General features: G+C 44.0%; 1 protein-coding gene and 1 non-coding gene across 2 annotated transcripts in view; both read right to left on the bottom strand.

The window, feature by feature from the left end:
* Nucleotides 1-825: 825 nt before the first annotated feature.
* The window catches only part of LOC120045469 (DNA damage-binding protein 1), a 28,181-nt gene continuing 13,357 nt past the window's right edge, over nucleotides 826-15,649 (bottom strand). The window contains exons 11-26 of the mRNA XM_038990363.1: nucleotides 14,784-14,892; nucleotides 12,504-12,682; nucleotides 10,402-10,562; nucleotides 9,424-9,531; nucleotides 8,403-8,610; nucleotides 8,009-8,104; nucleotides 7,691-7,802; nucleotides 7,095-7,218; nucleotides 6,753-6,917; nucleotides 6,155-6,249; nucleotides 5,327-5,497; nucleotides 4,784-4,893; nucleotides 3,956-4,125; nucleotides 2,979-3,081; nucleotides 1,621-1,744; nucleotides 826-1,395 (exon numbers count right to left, since the gene is read on the bottom strand). Coding sequence (XP_038846291.1) covers nucleotides 1,312-1,395; nucleotides 1,621-1,744; nucleotides 2,979-3,081; nucleotides 3,956-4,125; nucleotides 4,784-4,893; nucleotides 5,327-5,497; nucleotides 6,155-6,249; nucleotides 6,753-6,917; nucleotides 7,095-7,218; nucleotides 7,691-7,802; nucleotides 8,009-8,104; nucleotides 8,403-8,610; nucleotides 9,424-9,531; nucleotides 10,402-10,562; nucleotides 12,504-12,682; nucleotides 14,784-14,892 — 2,119 coding nt within the window. The 3' untranslated portion in view covers nucleotides 826-1,311. The remainder of the gene's footprint in view (nucleotides 1,396-1,620; nucleotides 1,745-2,978; nucleotides 3,082-3,955; nucleotides 4,126-4,783; nucleotides 4,894-5,326; nucleotides 5,498-6,154; nucleotides 6,250-6,752; nucleotides 6,918-7,094; nucleotides 7,219-7,690; nucleotides 7,803-8,008; nucleotides 8,105-8,402; nucleotides 8,611-9,423; nucleotides 9,532-10,401; nucleotides 10,563-12,503; nucleotides 12,683-14,783; nucleotides 14,893-15,649) is intronic.
* LOC120057366 lies at nucleotides 5,704-5,839 on the bottom strand. The gene has a single exon (XR_005477911.1). It is a non-coding gene; the product is annotated as a small nucleolar RNA SNORA5 (small nucleolar RNA).

The following is a 15,649-nucleotide window of genomic DNA, read 5'->3' on the forward strand; positions in this document are numbered from 1 at the left end:
ATGTGGTCCAGTTTCCTCTCGTGTCGGTAGTAGTGCTTCTCTGTTCTATAGCATCAGTTGGTTGAAGCAAGTTCAGTTGGCTGCTGGCAGCTTGGCACCACCGTCTTTGCAGATGTCATTCCAGCAAGGGTCTAGCCTACATCAGGGACCATATGGATCAAGCATCTCAGAGTAGGAGTGCTGATTTAGGGTTAGTTTTATTTTCTACCACATAAAAATATGCTATATTAAATACGGGCACAGGGCTATTCAATTCCAGTCTTTTCCCTGGCAGTTAATTGATTGACCAGTTCCCCCACCCGGTAGCCCAGGAACTCTGTCTGCAGATAACTGTCATAATAATAATTATAGCTAAGTACTTCTCATAGCCCGAGCACAGCTTATTAATGGTTCCGTTGGAACCCTGAGGTCTCCGCACACCACAATATGCACCTTAACTACAAATACGGTCTTTGCTAATAAATCTTTCACCCCTTTCTTATGCCTTGAAACAAACGTGTCCCCATAGTTAAAACTGAGTTAAGAGAAGAGTTAAACTCTAGACCATGCAAAAGTTATAGTACATTAAGTCACTGAAAGGGATTCATTTTTACATTTGTAATTTAGCAGATGCTCTTATCCAGAGCGACTTACAGTAGTGAATGCATACATTTAATAGAATGTAATTGTTGAAATATATATTTCTTTTGAAATTACACTGTGGTGTAAGACTTGACATGCTTTGAAACCCTAAAGCCAACTGAATTTAATGAATATCATCACTCAGTGGAAAGATAAGAGACCTCTGTGCACCATTCATGAAACACAAAGACCCAAACGCAGAGGTACACAGTACTAAAGCAACCTTTATTTGGAGAAACGGCAGACAAAACAGCTAATGTATCATTTTCCACCCATCCCCTCCTTCTCTTTTACTCATGTTCTCTCCAGACTTCAATCATTCCTACTTTAGTGGATCCCTTCCAAATCCACAAGTCATCTCTCCCCGTCCTTGCACTGCAGTGATCTGGCCACCCCCCTCCTCCTCCCTCTCTTCCATAACTTATGGCTTTCTGACCAGTCCCTTTGCTCGTCATCTTCGTTATGGTCGACAGCCCATTTTGTTTATCCAAGTACCTGTGAAGTATTGATGTGGCCCATCTGGGATCAGATAAAAAAAAAAAATCTATGTGTCAACTCATTTGAAGTCTGGAGGACAGTCATGCAAACACCTTTTTATTTATTTATAAGTATTTACAGAGCCCTAGCCACCCCTCCCCCGGTTCCCTCCCTCCACCCCCTCCGTAATGGCCGGGGTCTGGGTGGGAGGGGCTAGTGGATCCTTGTCAGCTCCTCCACAATCTTTATGACCTCGTCCACGGTGGCCTCGCGCTTCATGCCGCTGCCGTCGTCAATCTGAAACGCAGAAGGGGGTGTTATGTCAGCTCACTGTTCCAGCAGTTTGGATTGGCCCGCACAGCTATGGGACACATGTAGCTGAGAGGTACCTTTATTAAGTGTCACTGCAGTACAAAAAGTGTGAGCAAGCGAGTGGGTGTAAGAGAGCGAGTGAATGAGTGTGTGTATCGGTGTGAGAGCATGTATGCATGTGCTTCAGAGAGCGTGCATGTGTGTTGGTACCTGTAGCGTGCTGACCACCTCCTGCATCTTGGCGCGGCCCAGGTCCAGGAAGCTCTCGATGAGGTCCCCGTCGATGAAGCCCGTGGCCTGCTCAGTCTTACGCTCTGTATGGAAGGACCTCCAGGTGCCACCAAGTCAAGGAAGACAAATAACACACACCTACACACATACCCCTACAGCAAAGTCACTCCTCTTACAGGGAACTCTGTCCTTTTGAGGACCGGAAGCTGCATTTACTCATAGAATGTTCACTAAAATATGAGCACATGCACTGCTATCGAGATCAGATGAGTTCAGGGTGGTATGGCCACAAGCTTTTTTTTTTATACCCCATTTTCTCTCCAAATTACGATCTCTGGCTCATCGCTGCAACTCCCCAATGAGCTCGGGAGAAGCGAATGTTGAGCCATGCGTCCTCCAAAACATGACCTGCCTGGCTGCGCCACTTATCACACTGTTCGCTTAAACCGTAAGTCAGCTGCACCAATGGGTCGGAGGAAATGCCGTTCGACTGATGACCGAAGTCCGCTTGCATGTGCCGGCCCTGCCACAAGGAGTCACTAGAGCGCGACGAGCCATGGAAAGCCCCCCGGCCAAACACCCCCCCCTACCGCAGACGTCTGAGCCAATTGCGCCAACGGCTTCCGGTCACGGCCGGCTGTGACACAGCCTGGGATCGAACCTTTTGACCACTGCGCCACTCAGGACTGCCTGGTATTGTGACGCAATACTTTCCATGGCAATGTAGATTCAATTTATGTTAACCAATGTGGAATGTATTTTTTGTAATGTCAGTTGAATCAGCAAATCACAGCACATAGATGGGTAGACTTCCTGCTTTGCGCCTCGCAATGGACCCAAATCCACCCATTATGCCATCATTGACTTGTATTGGGACACCCGTTCTAGTCATTCTATTTTTATGGCAGCACATGCAGTCAGGAGTGGAGGAGGTTATTACAGTGACCGCGGTCATTTGGCTGGCCAATTACCGTTATCCAAAATTCCACGACCGTCACAACCGTATTGATTCTTCCCTGTGACTCCCCCTGTACTCAACCACCGTCCCATCTTATATGGGTGACAGGCAGTCGTGTCACATACACACGACTACGTGTCAACTTCAGGTCGTCGCTTCATTCACACGACATGGTAAAACAAAGCGTCATTCATTCATATACGGGCTAGGCATGTTATGACAATCATTACCCTTCTCACAGTCACATCAAGGTAGTACCAAGTTTTTCTACCCGTGACAGTGATGCTCACCAGTTCTGAAAAGGCACTTTCAATGTGATACACAAGGGGCAGGTTGTCATCTGCGTGAACCCCCCCCCCACACCAAAAGGAAAGGATATAAGCTGTGCTCGATCTTGCCCACGCTCTTGATGACCTTGTTGAGTCGGTTCTGCAGGTCCAGCAGCAGGCTGTACCAGCCCTCGGACAGAGAGGTCACAAGACCTAGAAATATAAGACAGATGGCTTGTCATTTATGGGAGAAAAGAGAACCGAAATGGATGAGGTATGCAGAGCCGTATGCTCGCCACTCATACCTAGTGAAGGAGAAAAGATGAAAGCTGAGAGGGAATTTGAGTGTGGCTTGTCTGACTGAGGGAAGGTGAAACAACTTTCTCTCTCCAATTTGTGCCTACCGAACATGATGTCCACGAACACAAATGTGTTGTGCAGCTTTTTGCAGGGGACTAACACATTTTCACTTCTTTAAAAAGAGCCTGTATATATTTTTGCTTCATTGCTCATTAGCAGTCAACCGGGAATGACCAGAGGTGCTTACTCAGAAAGGGCTTTCAGCAGAATTGTGAAGGTGCCTCAGTGAAATATTCGTCATTGCAGAATTCACTGAACACTCAAAGCATCATTCCCCTTTCTTTATTAACACAGCTATGAAAGAAATGGAGAAAGGAACGTGACTGATTTCGGACAGTCACTTGGAAATGACTTTCATCCCCTCTCCACTGCTCCCCACCTCTCATCCTTAAAATGGGTGCTTATGTAGTTGAGGAAAATCTGTAGAGCAGACTGCTACACTAACAGTACATAGCCTAAAAAAAGACACGAGGGCATTCGGGACCTTGAAACCAGCATCAGTACTGGCTCAGTAGGCACCAGAAAAACAACATTTTGAAACCCAAGTGCTGCTACAGAAACATGTCCAACAAGAACACAGATCTCTCTCTTGCGGTCAAAATGTTTTGTGCTGCCGCATGCTCTATGACCCTGGTGTGTATTCATTACAGCAAACAAACCTCCCTGTTTCGTCTCATTTTGGTTTCTAGTGAATACACCCATGGCGTGTGGCAGTGGGGGCCATTACCGATCATGCCGTTGACGGTGCCAAAGAGCACGGAGCCCTGCGTGGGGGTGGAGCTCTCGCCCAGGTTCTGCAGCACCAGTGACCCATGGGAGAAGACATTGACAAACTCCCCCAGGTGGAACACGCCCACCTCCTGCAGGTGTTGTCGCTCCTCGTCTGTAGTGGCCGCGCTGCCAAGGGAGAGAGAGAGGGAGAGAGCTCAACTTCTATTTTGGTTCAAATTATTTAATGCTTTGGCAATGTGTACCCATTTATTTAGTTCTAAATAAAGCTACATTTCAGAGATGGCCCAAAAAGTTTATTTTTTTATTCTAATCGTTGTACCCATTTATTTATACATTTCTGCTTTGGAAATGTGTACCCATTTATTGCACACCAATAAAGTAGCATTGCATTTATTATAATTGAGAGAAAGTGGCAGGGATAAAGCGAACGATACAGAGGCAGGCAGAAAAAGATAAATGGGAAAAGCAATAGATGTAGATGACTGGTAATGAGTAAGAAAAAACAAGCGCGTGAGGGAAGAGTTAGTGAGAAGTAAGAAAGGTACAGTGATAGAACGCAAATTTGATGACTGAAAACAAAAGAGCACAGGAGGAAGGACGAGAAGAGAGAAACGGTGGCATCAACAAACATCTGAGAGAAAGACAAAGGTCGATGGAATTCAGTGATCATGAATGATTAAGTCGACGGCTTATGGAGGACGGCGGTCAGAGTGTGAGGACATATCTAGGCCGGGCTCCATCTCATTTAGTCCTTCAGCGATTCTATGCATACTATTTATTTGGAGGTGAGAGGATTCTAGAAAGAGGTCAGATTCCACCTCACCTGTCTTTTTGACAAACAAAGAGGTTGAAGGCATTCTCCGCCCCCAGGAAGTTGTCATCGTCCAGGATCTCCACAGCACTCATCCAGTTGGGATTGAAGTCACGGGCGATCTGAGAAGAGTGACAGGGGAAAAGCAGGTGTATCACCAGCGGCTCAATTCCATTCAATAAACGTTATTAAGCCAACAGGTGCAATTATTGATAAACAATGGTTCCAACTCATCACTCATGTTTTTATTCATTGCAAGTGTTTGGTGTTGAATCATCCTCGATATAGCCCATGAGAAATGGGCTACAAGTGCGACAAAATAAAAGCATTCAAATCTATATTTTGGAGAATGCTGTATTCCAAGGGTGAAAAAACGATGAAAAAACCTGTATATGGGCAAAACCAAAACAAATCGTCATTTAGACCTTATAAGTCTGTACCCAGTCTGTTACAATTCTACACCCTCCTAATTGAAGTGTGGCACTGAGCAAATCCCCTATCCTCTTAGTGGAGAATTGGAACACTGGCAGGGCCTTTCTTAGCATAATTCCTTACCTCCTCAAAGTTGCCCTCCATGGGTTTATAGGCCAGCAGCAGTACAGACCTCATCAGGTCTCCCACCAGGATGAAGTCTCCTTTGGTCTTTAGGTAGAGTGCCATGATGTTGTTGTAGTGGTTACACTCGGTTCTCAGCTCCTTCTCAGCGGTCCACTCGTACAGACGCACCTGGGGCGGGCGCACATTGATGATGCGTTGATATTGACATACACAATTGTTGAGGAGCTTTGGAGTAACAAGGACTCGAAAGCACCAAGGTTGTTTTTGTAGGAGACATGTATATCGCGCAATTACAAGAAATACACCCGTCAATGTTCCGTCCGATTCCAACGTTCCATTTGAAAGAATACTACTGGATAAACTTAAATCAACTAAATTCTCTGTAGTTCAAGTTTATCCCTAACACTCATTCCGTATGGTTGAGAGTCCGATAACTACAGTTTCACTGTGGCAGCCATTATGGCCAGTACGGTCCATTGTAGAGGAAGCACTGAATTTGACAAGGCAGCAACAAAGTTTTCTTTTAAACAAATTTTTAAGTCAGGATTGAGAAATAAAACTTAGCCTGCGGAATGTCTCCTTTCATTTTCTTATTTTTTATGCCAAGTACCATGGGGCGAACTTTACCGTGGGGCGAAAGTAACCGACGCACTTAAATCAAATATTCCCTTAGTGATGCATTAATGGCAATGAGAGACAAAGTGAAAGTTTTAATTTAAGTGGATGTAAAAATGTCCCTCCATGTGAATATCTACAACTATAGCTTGTAAAATAGGAGCTGGCTTTAAAAAAAAATCTACTTTTCAAACCATCAAAAGTACTCACTGTGCTGTTGATGCTGGCCAGTAGTTTGCCATTGAACTCCACCATGGAGTAGACGGCTCCCTTCACCTCCTTCTCTGCAACCGTCTGCAGCTTACCTACACAGAAGAAGAGAAATAACACAGTCTGGGTCAGGGCTGGTGTTACAGTAGCCTGAAATCCAAACTGTTTCGTTTAACCATTTGTTTCACTGTGAAAGAATGGTGAAACTGAGCTTAAATGGTTTAGATTCCAGGCAATTCTTTTAAACAAATGGTGAATTGCAGCACACCAGTTTGGTTTTCAGGCTAGTGCTATAGCTCTCTGATACAGTATTCACAGCATCTGTTCACTCGGAGTCATTCATCTTCACGACAGATGATTATCGATAGGAAGGTGCTATCAGGCACTAAAGGGAGGAAGAGGCATTGAAAGGTGAGCGAGAAAGAGAAAAAAAGATGGGGGGGAAGAAAGAGAGACTGTAGAAGAAAGTGTGAGAAAGAGTGCGAGCAAAAAAACAGGAGGATATGAAAGAGGGGGGTGAGAGAACAACAGGAGAAGAATGATGGGAAAGAGTGAGCGAGAACAATGAGAATGGAAGAAAGAAAACATTTGTCCTAACCGTCAGTGTAGTGGAAGACGATTATGCGGCCTTGCTTGGGCTCCGCCTCCTCTGGGTAGACCATCGCTGTGCCAACGATAAAGTAGACCGCGGGGTCCCTGCCCAGGCGGCAGGACACCATGCTGAGGGCGTACTCACTCTGGAGGAACTGGTGGGCGTGGAGCACTGTGAGGATGAACACGTGAAAATCACGGTATTGAGGACAAATCACCACAAAAAGGTAAGATTTTTGTGTACTCCTCAAGAGTACAACCATCAGCTTACCAATCACCAGATCACATTAATTCACTTCAAATTGACAAATAGTCTCTTTAATCAAGACGGTTTTAAGGGGGAACTTACCTTCGAAGGTGTGTTGGTCGACCACCAGGAGGCTGTGCACCTCCACCTCCTCCCCGAAGGAGGTCTCGTGTGGGGAGGTGCTGCTGGGGAACAGCTTACTGGAGCTCACACTGCTAGACAGAGCCTGGGGAGAGGTAGGGAGAGGGGGAGATATGAAAACACAGACTATGAACCACCACAAGGCTAGGGGAAAAGTGTTCTTGTAAATAATATATTTTTTCTCCTTTCTATTTTTAGTCATTATGTGCAATAAACCTAGACTAAACCAAGCAATGTGCATCACTAGCATTCAAGGCATTTCCCCAACAAAAAACATAATTGAACTAAAACTGCTAAATAAAATATAGTAACTCTAGATGCTGATGCTCATATAGAGTGAAGTTTACAGATATTTCCAGACTGTTCTTTCACAAAACACACAGTTGCACTTAAGTCACGATGCATCATGAAAACCGTTGAATACGGGAAACAAGGCTCAGGGCCCATATTCAAAAGGTCTTGATCAGCCCTCCTATTCTGAGAATATTTATGAATACGCGCACAGAATAGGAGATCTTGGCAGCGGTACAGTGAAATACCAGATGGTGTGAAGCTACCTGAGTGCTAGCGCTGGGGCGCACCGCTGCAGTGGTCCCACTGGCGTCCTGCATCTCCACGCGGCTGGACAGCACCCCGAAACACTGAGACACTTCCTGGTAACAGATTCTCCTGAGAGAGGGAGGGAGCGAGAAGGGAGAATAAAGTGGAGAGATTGAAGAGGGGAGTGAGAGAGTGAGAAAGAGGAAAGAGTAAAAAGAAACAAATTAAATGTAAATAAATAAATGTGTCGGTCTTGATTTACCTGAGGGTAAATCCATTGGATAGATATACTTCTACTCTGTTTAACTATTTCTACTGGTGTTGTTCCCTCTTACCTGGGAGACTCGTAGAGTGGAACCGTGCGAATGTGGAGCTTCTGGATCTCGTCGATGGTCCCGATGGTGAGAGTGCTGTTGTTGGCCAGAGCCAGACTGTCAAAGACACAGAAACACAGGTTACAACCACACCCCAACAACAGATAAGTTGCATATTATTTCTAGCTTTGTAATCATTCATGTTCTTTCTTTAGAGTCCTTGAATGAGAAAAATAAACAACAGACTTCTTAGTCTCCTCTCCACCACTTGCACTAGTCTGAAAACAGAGGACAGGTGACAGGGGAAAAAAAGGTTTCCGTTTAAACCTGTAGAATTTGTCTCACATCAGTCTAAATGGAGAAGACCTGCTAAGGATGCCACTTTGGATTATTGAGCCGCGCGTGACTGACTAACCTGTCGGGGTAGCCCTCGGAGTTGAGCGGACACATGTAGTTGACCTCCTTGAGGTTGACATTGGAGAAGACCAGCTTGTGGTTGGAGGAGTAGATGACGGTGGGCCGGTCGGAGCAGGCAAACACGTTGGAGGTGGACAGGGAGCGGAAGGTCCTCAGCACCGTGGGCTGGGTGCCCAAAGTCACCTTCTTACGCTCGCTCAGCACGCCTGTTGGCAACACAACAGGGTCAAGGCCAACAGTTTAACAATAAGTTTGCCAACCTGCCAGGATAAAGTGCACTTTCAATTCAGTCTATTCAGGAGATAAGCGGCAATTCCAATCCAAAACCTTTTCCATTTTCAATATACACCGAGTGTCAATAACATTAGGAACACCTGCTCTTTCCATGACATACACTGACCAGGTGAATCCCTTATTAATGTCACCTGTTAAATCCACTTCAATCAGCGTACATGAAGGGGATTGAGTATTAGTGCCATTCAGACGGTGAATGGGACCGACAAAATTTCAGTGCCTTTGAATGGGGTATGGTAGTAGATGCCAGGCACACCGGTTTGAGTGTGTCAAGAACAGAAACACTGCCAGGTTTTTCACACTCAACAGTTTCCCGTGTGTATCACGAAAGGACATCCAGCCAACTTGACACAACTGTGGGAAGCATTGGAATCAACCTGGGCCAGCATCCCTGTGGAACGCTTTCCACACCTTGTAGTCCCGACCAATTGAGGCTGTTCTGAGGGCATAAGGGGCTGCAACTCAATATTAGGAAGGTGTTCCTCATGTTTTGTACACTCATTGTATTTCCAATGAAGAGTTTGACATTTTCAATACATTTTGAGAATTCTGAAACAGAATCGAACTGCAGCTGTTAAGACAATGAACAGGCCCATTTGACATATCTGAACCCAATTTGTTCTATCAATAAATGACATGATGGTGCAGTTAACCGTCTGGAATGTTTCTTCAAATGTGACTCAATCAAAAGGCAACAGCAGTATGTGTTGCTCCAGCCGCCTGACCTGTAGTCAGGTCCAGGCCGAAGTAGAAGAGCGCTCCGTCTCCCAGGGCACACAGCAGGTAGTATCCGCCCTCGAACGTCGTCATCAGGATGGAGCGAGGGATAATTTCTGTGCACACACACACACACACACAGACACGTCAAATGTGTGAAAAGCAGCAGAATTCCACTGTCAAAACAACTCTAGTATTCATCCTGAGGGGCAATTAAGAAAAGTATTGACAGCTAGGTCACACAACATCTTCCACATGGTTGTGCAACATTGCAAATGGATCTAGGATGTGTGGAACCAGCAATAGAGTGCTTCTGTCCCTTAGGATTCCCTCCCCTTTCATGGACAAGTTACACAGGCTTTGAATAGGAGGGGTTTATAAAACACATCCAAAAATGATAACAGGAGGACACAAAGAGAATGTCCAATACAGAGAAAAAAGGGAATGTGTGCCGATTTTTTTGCAGCTCCCAATCATGATATTTTTTTATAAAATGTTGATTTTACAGAAGCTTTATTAAAAGAACACATTGGGAGCAACAAAACAGAGGGCGGACATTAGGGATGGGCATTTGAAAGTATGTCTATGTTCGAGTACACTGGAAAATAAATTTGCATACTCGAGTACTCGCATGTTAGCGTGAAATGGGGGCTGCGATAACAGTTTCTCCAATTACTGTTTGTTCTGATACTTAACTAAAAACTAAACTAATATTTTCACTGACAGACTCCAAACAAACACTTTGTCAGTGCTTATATACAATTTACCTGCTAAATAGTTGCATTTATACAAATTTTGTCGATTAAGTCACACAAAACCGTATACAAAACCTTGAACCGAGTACTCGTGGCCATCCCCAGCGGAAATTAGCTTTTTCTCAAAGTAACAGACTTACCTAGCTACACAAAGGTTCAAATCAGTTGCTTCATCTATCCATCCCACCTGCACTATCCCTTTAGTACACTCGAATCTCCATCCCCTCTCACCTCCTCCGAGCATCTCCTTGTGCAGGGCGGTGAAGCAGGGCAGCTTGAGGACCCGTGCCGATATGTCCGTCCACAGGCCCACGGCGCAGAGGGGCGACTCTCCGCCCTCCCCCAGGGGCGTGATGTCTAGGCAGGCCACCTCATGCTCCATCTCCACCGTGCTGAGGGGGGACAGACAGAACAGCATGGGATTGGATAAATGTTTAATTAAATTATATATATAAAAAATATATATTTTAAATACTAAAAACTATAGTACACATTTTATTTTTACTCCTAATATGAACAACTTAACAGACGCACAAAAACAATGACTACACCTCACCTAACCAGACTGGCATGCTCACACCCCCATCCCATTATTGTTTGCCACAGAGCCTTAAATTCTCCCAATTTGTTTTTCCTCGGGCGCCTATGCCATTTCAATAAGAAATCATTGGATCTTTCCATTGTGTTAATGATGACGGATTGATTGATTTACACGTTTTTAGTATAGGTTCTCTCAAGAAGAGTGATGAAGAGAATCCTCCATGTCACTACACCCCCATATGGGATTGGATTTATGAAGTGCATTTAAAAGGTGCTCAAAGCACTTTACATTGTGTAGCCAAGATTTACTTAATTGATATTTGTTTTGCCCCAGTGGGTGTATGTGTTGGTACAGCCCACTCTCAAAAAGGCACAGCTTTTGCTACAGCTCAGCATCAACAGTCACTTAAACAGTGTTTACTGAACCAGACCACATTAGTAGAGCGTTCCATGGAGAGCAGTGTAAGACAAGCTCAGGCATGGTGATGGCCTGTAAAGCTGACTCCAACTGGGTTTAAAGTGGTGTGTGTGTATGTGTACATACAGTACATTTGGTATTCAGACCCCTTCATTTTTCCCACATTATGCTACATTACAACCTTATTCTAAAATGGATCAAATGGTTTGTTTCCCATCAATCAATCTACAAATAATACCCTATAATGACAAAGCAAAAACAGGTTTTTAGAAAATGTTGGCAAATGTATAATGTAAAATAATTTAAAAAACGGAAATATCACATTTACATAAGTATTCAGACCCTTTACTCAGGACTTTGTGGAAGCACCTTTGGCAGGGATTACAGCCTAGAGTCTTCTTGGGTATGACACCACAAGCTTGGCACACCTGTATTTGGGGAGTTTCTCCCATTCTTCTCAGCAGATCCTCTCAAGCCCTGTCAAGTTGGGTGGGGAGCGTCGCGGCACAGCTATTTTCAGGTCTCTCCAGAGATGTTCGATCTGGTTCAAGTCTGGGCTCTGGCAAGGCCACTCAAGGACATTGAGACTTGTCCCGAAGCCACTCCTGTGTTGTCTTGGCTGTGCGCTTAGGATCGTTGTCCTGTTGGAAGGTGAACCTTCGCCCCAGCCTAAGGTCCTGAGCACTCTGGAGCAGGTTTTAATCAAGGATCTCTGTACTTTTCTCCGTTCATCTTTCCCCTCGATCCTGACTAGCCTCCCAGTCCCTGCCGCTGACAAAAATCCCCACAGCATGATGCTGCCATGTGTGAATGTTCCTGATTGGCCATGTTACAGTTGACTTAAATCCACTTAAATCTATGGCAAGACCTGAACATTTTTGTCTAGCAACGATCAACAACCAATCTGACAGAGATTGAATAATTTAGAAAATATTAAAATGTTTCTCAATCCAGGCATGCAAAGCTCTTAGAGACTTACCCAGACAAACTCACAGCTGTAATCATTGGCAAAGGTGCTTCTACAAACTATTGACTCAGGGGTGTGAATTACTTTTACTTACAGTTCATTTTCAATACATTTTCAAAAAGAATATACAAAAATGTTTTTACTGTCATTATGGGGTATTGTGTGTAGATCAATTTACACACAATATCCCATAAATTATATCAATTTTAAATTCAGGCTGTAACAAAATGTGGAATAAGTCAAGTGGTATGAATACTTTCTGAAGGAACTGTGTTCGTCATTTCTTCTGTTGATTTAACTTTTATTCATACTTAAAGCTACAATTCAGTTGGCCTGGGGCTCACCGAGTCTCAGGTGGTGTTTAACAACACTGTAAATATAGTTGAACTGGATTTGAGTTGTGTGTACCTGATCTGTTTGAGTTCCCCAGAGAGGATCTGGAGATAGTAGAGGGCGCGGCCCACGGCCAGCACCACCTGGGAGGAGTTACATGCGGCCACGCTGATGTTCCGGCCCTGCGGCTCCTTCCACTCAGACACCAGGGCCTTGCTGTCCTGCATTACCAGACGCACACCGCCCGACGTGATCTGAATCACACACACACAGTACATAAATATATTGGCACCTTCGCACGATTCACTATTTTAAAACTTTTAGTGTTCACATGTGTACTTGTTTGATTTACAACTGCAAATAAAAAACAATAATAAAGATTCAAAATTCAATTTAATTTGGTTTAAGGCAAGTGATTCTTGTTTATGTGCAATTTATCTCACCTGTGGTAAGTGTCAGGTGCCCACAGGGTAAAAATTAAAATCAGTTTTGCAGAGAATTTTTTTTATATTCTGCTCCATTGAAAAAGTGCAAGGGTGTGTGTGGCACTGGTGTGTGTGTGTGTGTGTGTGTGTGCGCGTGTGTGTGGCAGATGCACATGATGGAGCAGTGACTGTCTGATGAGGAACAGGCTTACCGTAGTGAGCTAGGTTATAGGCCTACACCACGGCCTGGATAGAAGCAGTCTACAGTCTTCAGAACTGAATAACAATTGCTTTATTTGCCTCAAAATAATAGAATAAAATGTATTTTTTCATATCTCTCAAAGCTGTGATTGAGAATAGCGGAGGCTGTAGACTTTCATTCTTGTCATTTTTGAAAGCCACTAACTTTAGGACAACACCTTCGTAGGCTTGAATATTTGGGAAATAAGCTACTGTTCATAACTAACCACATCTTAAAGCTATTACGATTGGCCTAGTAGGAGGATAACCAAATGGCCAATAACCTTTCAACCTCCCATGGAGGGATTTTTACAGCCAGCATGGATCCCCAAATCCAGAAGTGCAAAGCTGATAGACATACCCAAGATTACTTACCGTAATTGCTGGACTATAAGCCGCTACTTTTTTCCCACGCTATGAACCTCGTGGTTTATACAATGACGCGGCTAATTTATGATTTTTTTTTTTTCCACAAGATTCATGCCGCCAAAAAACTGAGCTTCGTCACATAATGTGACGTAAATCGAGCGCGCTCAAACTTCCCATCACTTTGATTACGGTAGTCATTTTGTCACCCTCATCATGGCAAAGACACGGAGAAATGCATATGATGCAGCTTTCAAGTTGAAGGTGATCGATCTGGCTGTTGGAAAAGGAAATAGAGCTGCTGCACGGGAGCTTGGCCTTAATGAGTTGATGATAAGACGTTGGAAACAGCAGCGTGAGGAACTGTGCAAAAAGACAACAAACGCTTTCAGAGAAGAAAAGCAGATGGCCCGAACTAGAAAATGAGCTTGAAGACTGGGGCAACACACAGAGAGCAGACGGCCGAGGTGTTTCAACTGTGCAGATCCGACTGAAAGCCAAAACAATCGCCACCGCAATGAAGTTTGACTTTCTTGGTAGGCTACTGTTTACTGCTATTTTTTAAATTTTTGTCACAAGCCGTGTTTCGTTAAAGCCTATTTATTTTTGTTACAAGCCGTGTTTCGTTTAAAAGCCTATTTATTTTTGTTACAAACCGTGTTTCGTTTAAAGGCTGTGTAAAGTTCATTTGTTTCAATGTACCGGTAGGCACTTGCGGCTTATAGACATGTGCGGTTTATTTATGTACAAAATACATATTTTAAAAAAATTCAGTGGGTACGGCTTATATTCAGGTGCGCTTAATAGTCCAGCAATTACGGTAAATCTTTAAATCGCCAACAAAGGTGCTTCTACGAAGTAATGACTCAGGAGGGTGAATACTTACAGAAATATCTCATTTACATATTTAATTTGCCCCAAAAATGTAAGATATGTTTTCACTGTCATTATGGTGCATTGCCTATAGCTGGTTGAGAAAAACAATCAATTTTGAATTCAGGATGTAACAACAAAATGTGGAATAAGTCCAGGGGTATAAATATTTTCTGAAGGCACTGTATATGTATTGTGATTCAATACTGTGATTTTATTGCGATTCGATGTTCCAAACATATTGCTCACCATATATCTGCCGCAGAGGGATAAGAGAGCCATGAGAAACATTTGAATCAGTCATGGAAATAAATTAGTTTCGGTGTAGGTACAGCCAATTAGTGCAAAAAATATTGCAATAGTCAAAACTATACCATATATCGTCAAAAATAATATCTTAATATGTAACTATAGATTCTCTCATCACTAGTGTGTGCACGTTTGTGTATACCTGGATGAGCTGCTGGTGGGCAACGTTGCCACAGTAGAAGGTCTGCAGGTTGTCCACAAAGCCAGGCAGCTCAGTCTCCTCCACCTCTTCCCCGCTTAGCATCAGCACCCTGAGGACACACACAAACACGGAACAACTTGTATACTGAACAAAAATATAAAACGCAACATGTAAAAAGTGTTGGCACCATGTTTCATGAGGTGAAATAAAAGATCCCAGAAATATTTAATATGCACAAAAAGCTTATTTTTCCCAAATGTGCACAAATTTGTAACGTTCACCAGAGCTATTGCCAGATAATTTAATGTTAATTTCTCTACCATAAGCCGCCTCCGTAATTTTAGAAGGTCCAACCGGCCTCACAACTGCAGACTACGTGTAACGACACCTGCCCAGGACCTGCACATCTGGCTTCTTCACCTGCGGGATAGTCTGAGATGAGCCACCAGGACAGCTAATGAAACTGTGGGTTTGCGCAACCGAACAATTTCTGCACAAACTGTCAGAAACTGTCTCAGGGAAGCTGATCTGCATGTTTGTCGTCCTCACCAGGGTATTGACCTGACTGCAGTTTGGTGTCGTAACAGACTTCAGTGGGCAATGCTCACCTTCGATGGCCACTGGCTTGCTGTAGACGTGTGCTCTTCACGGATGAATCCCGGTTTCAACTGTACCAGGCAGATAGCGTGTATGGCGACATGTGGGCAAGCGGTTTGCTGATGTCAACTTTGTGAACAGAGTGCCCCATGGTGGCGGTGGGGTTATGATATGGACATGCATAAGCTACGGACAATGAACACAATTGCATTTTATCGATGGCAATTTGAATGCACAGAGATACCTTGACAAGATCCTGAGGCCCATTG

This window comes from Salvelinus namaycush, chromosome 1, assembly GCF_016432855.1.
Source record: "Salvelinus namaycush isolate Seneca chromosome 1, SaNama_1.0, whole genome shotgun sequence".
Classification (NCBI taxonomy): Eukaryota; Metazoa; Chordata; class Actinopteri; order Salmoniformes; family Salmonidae; genus Salvelinus; species Salvelinus namaycush.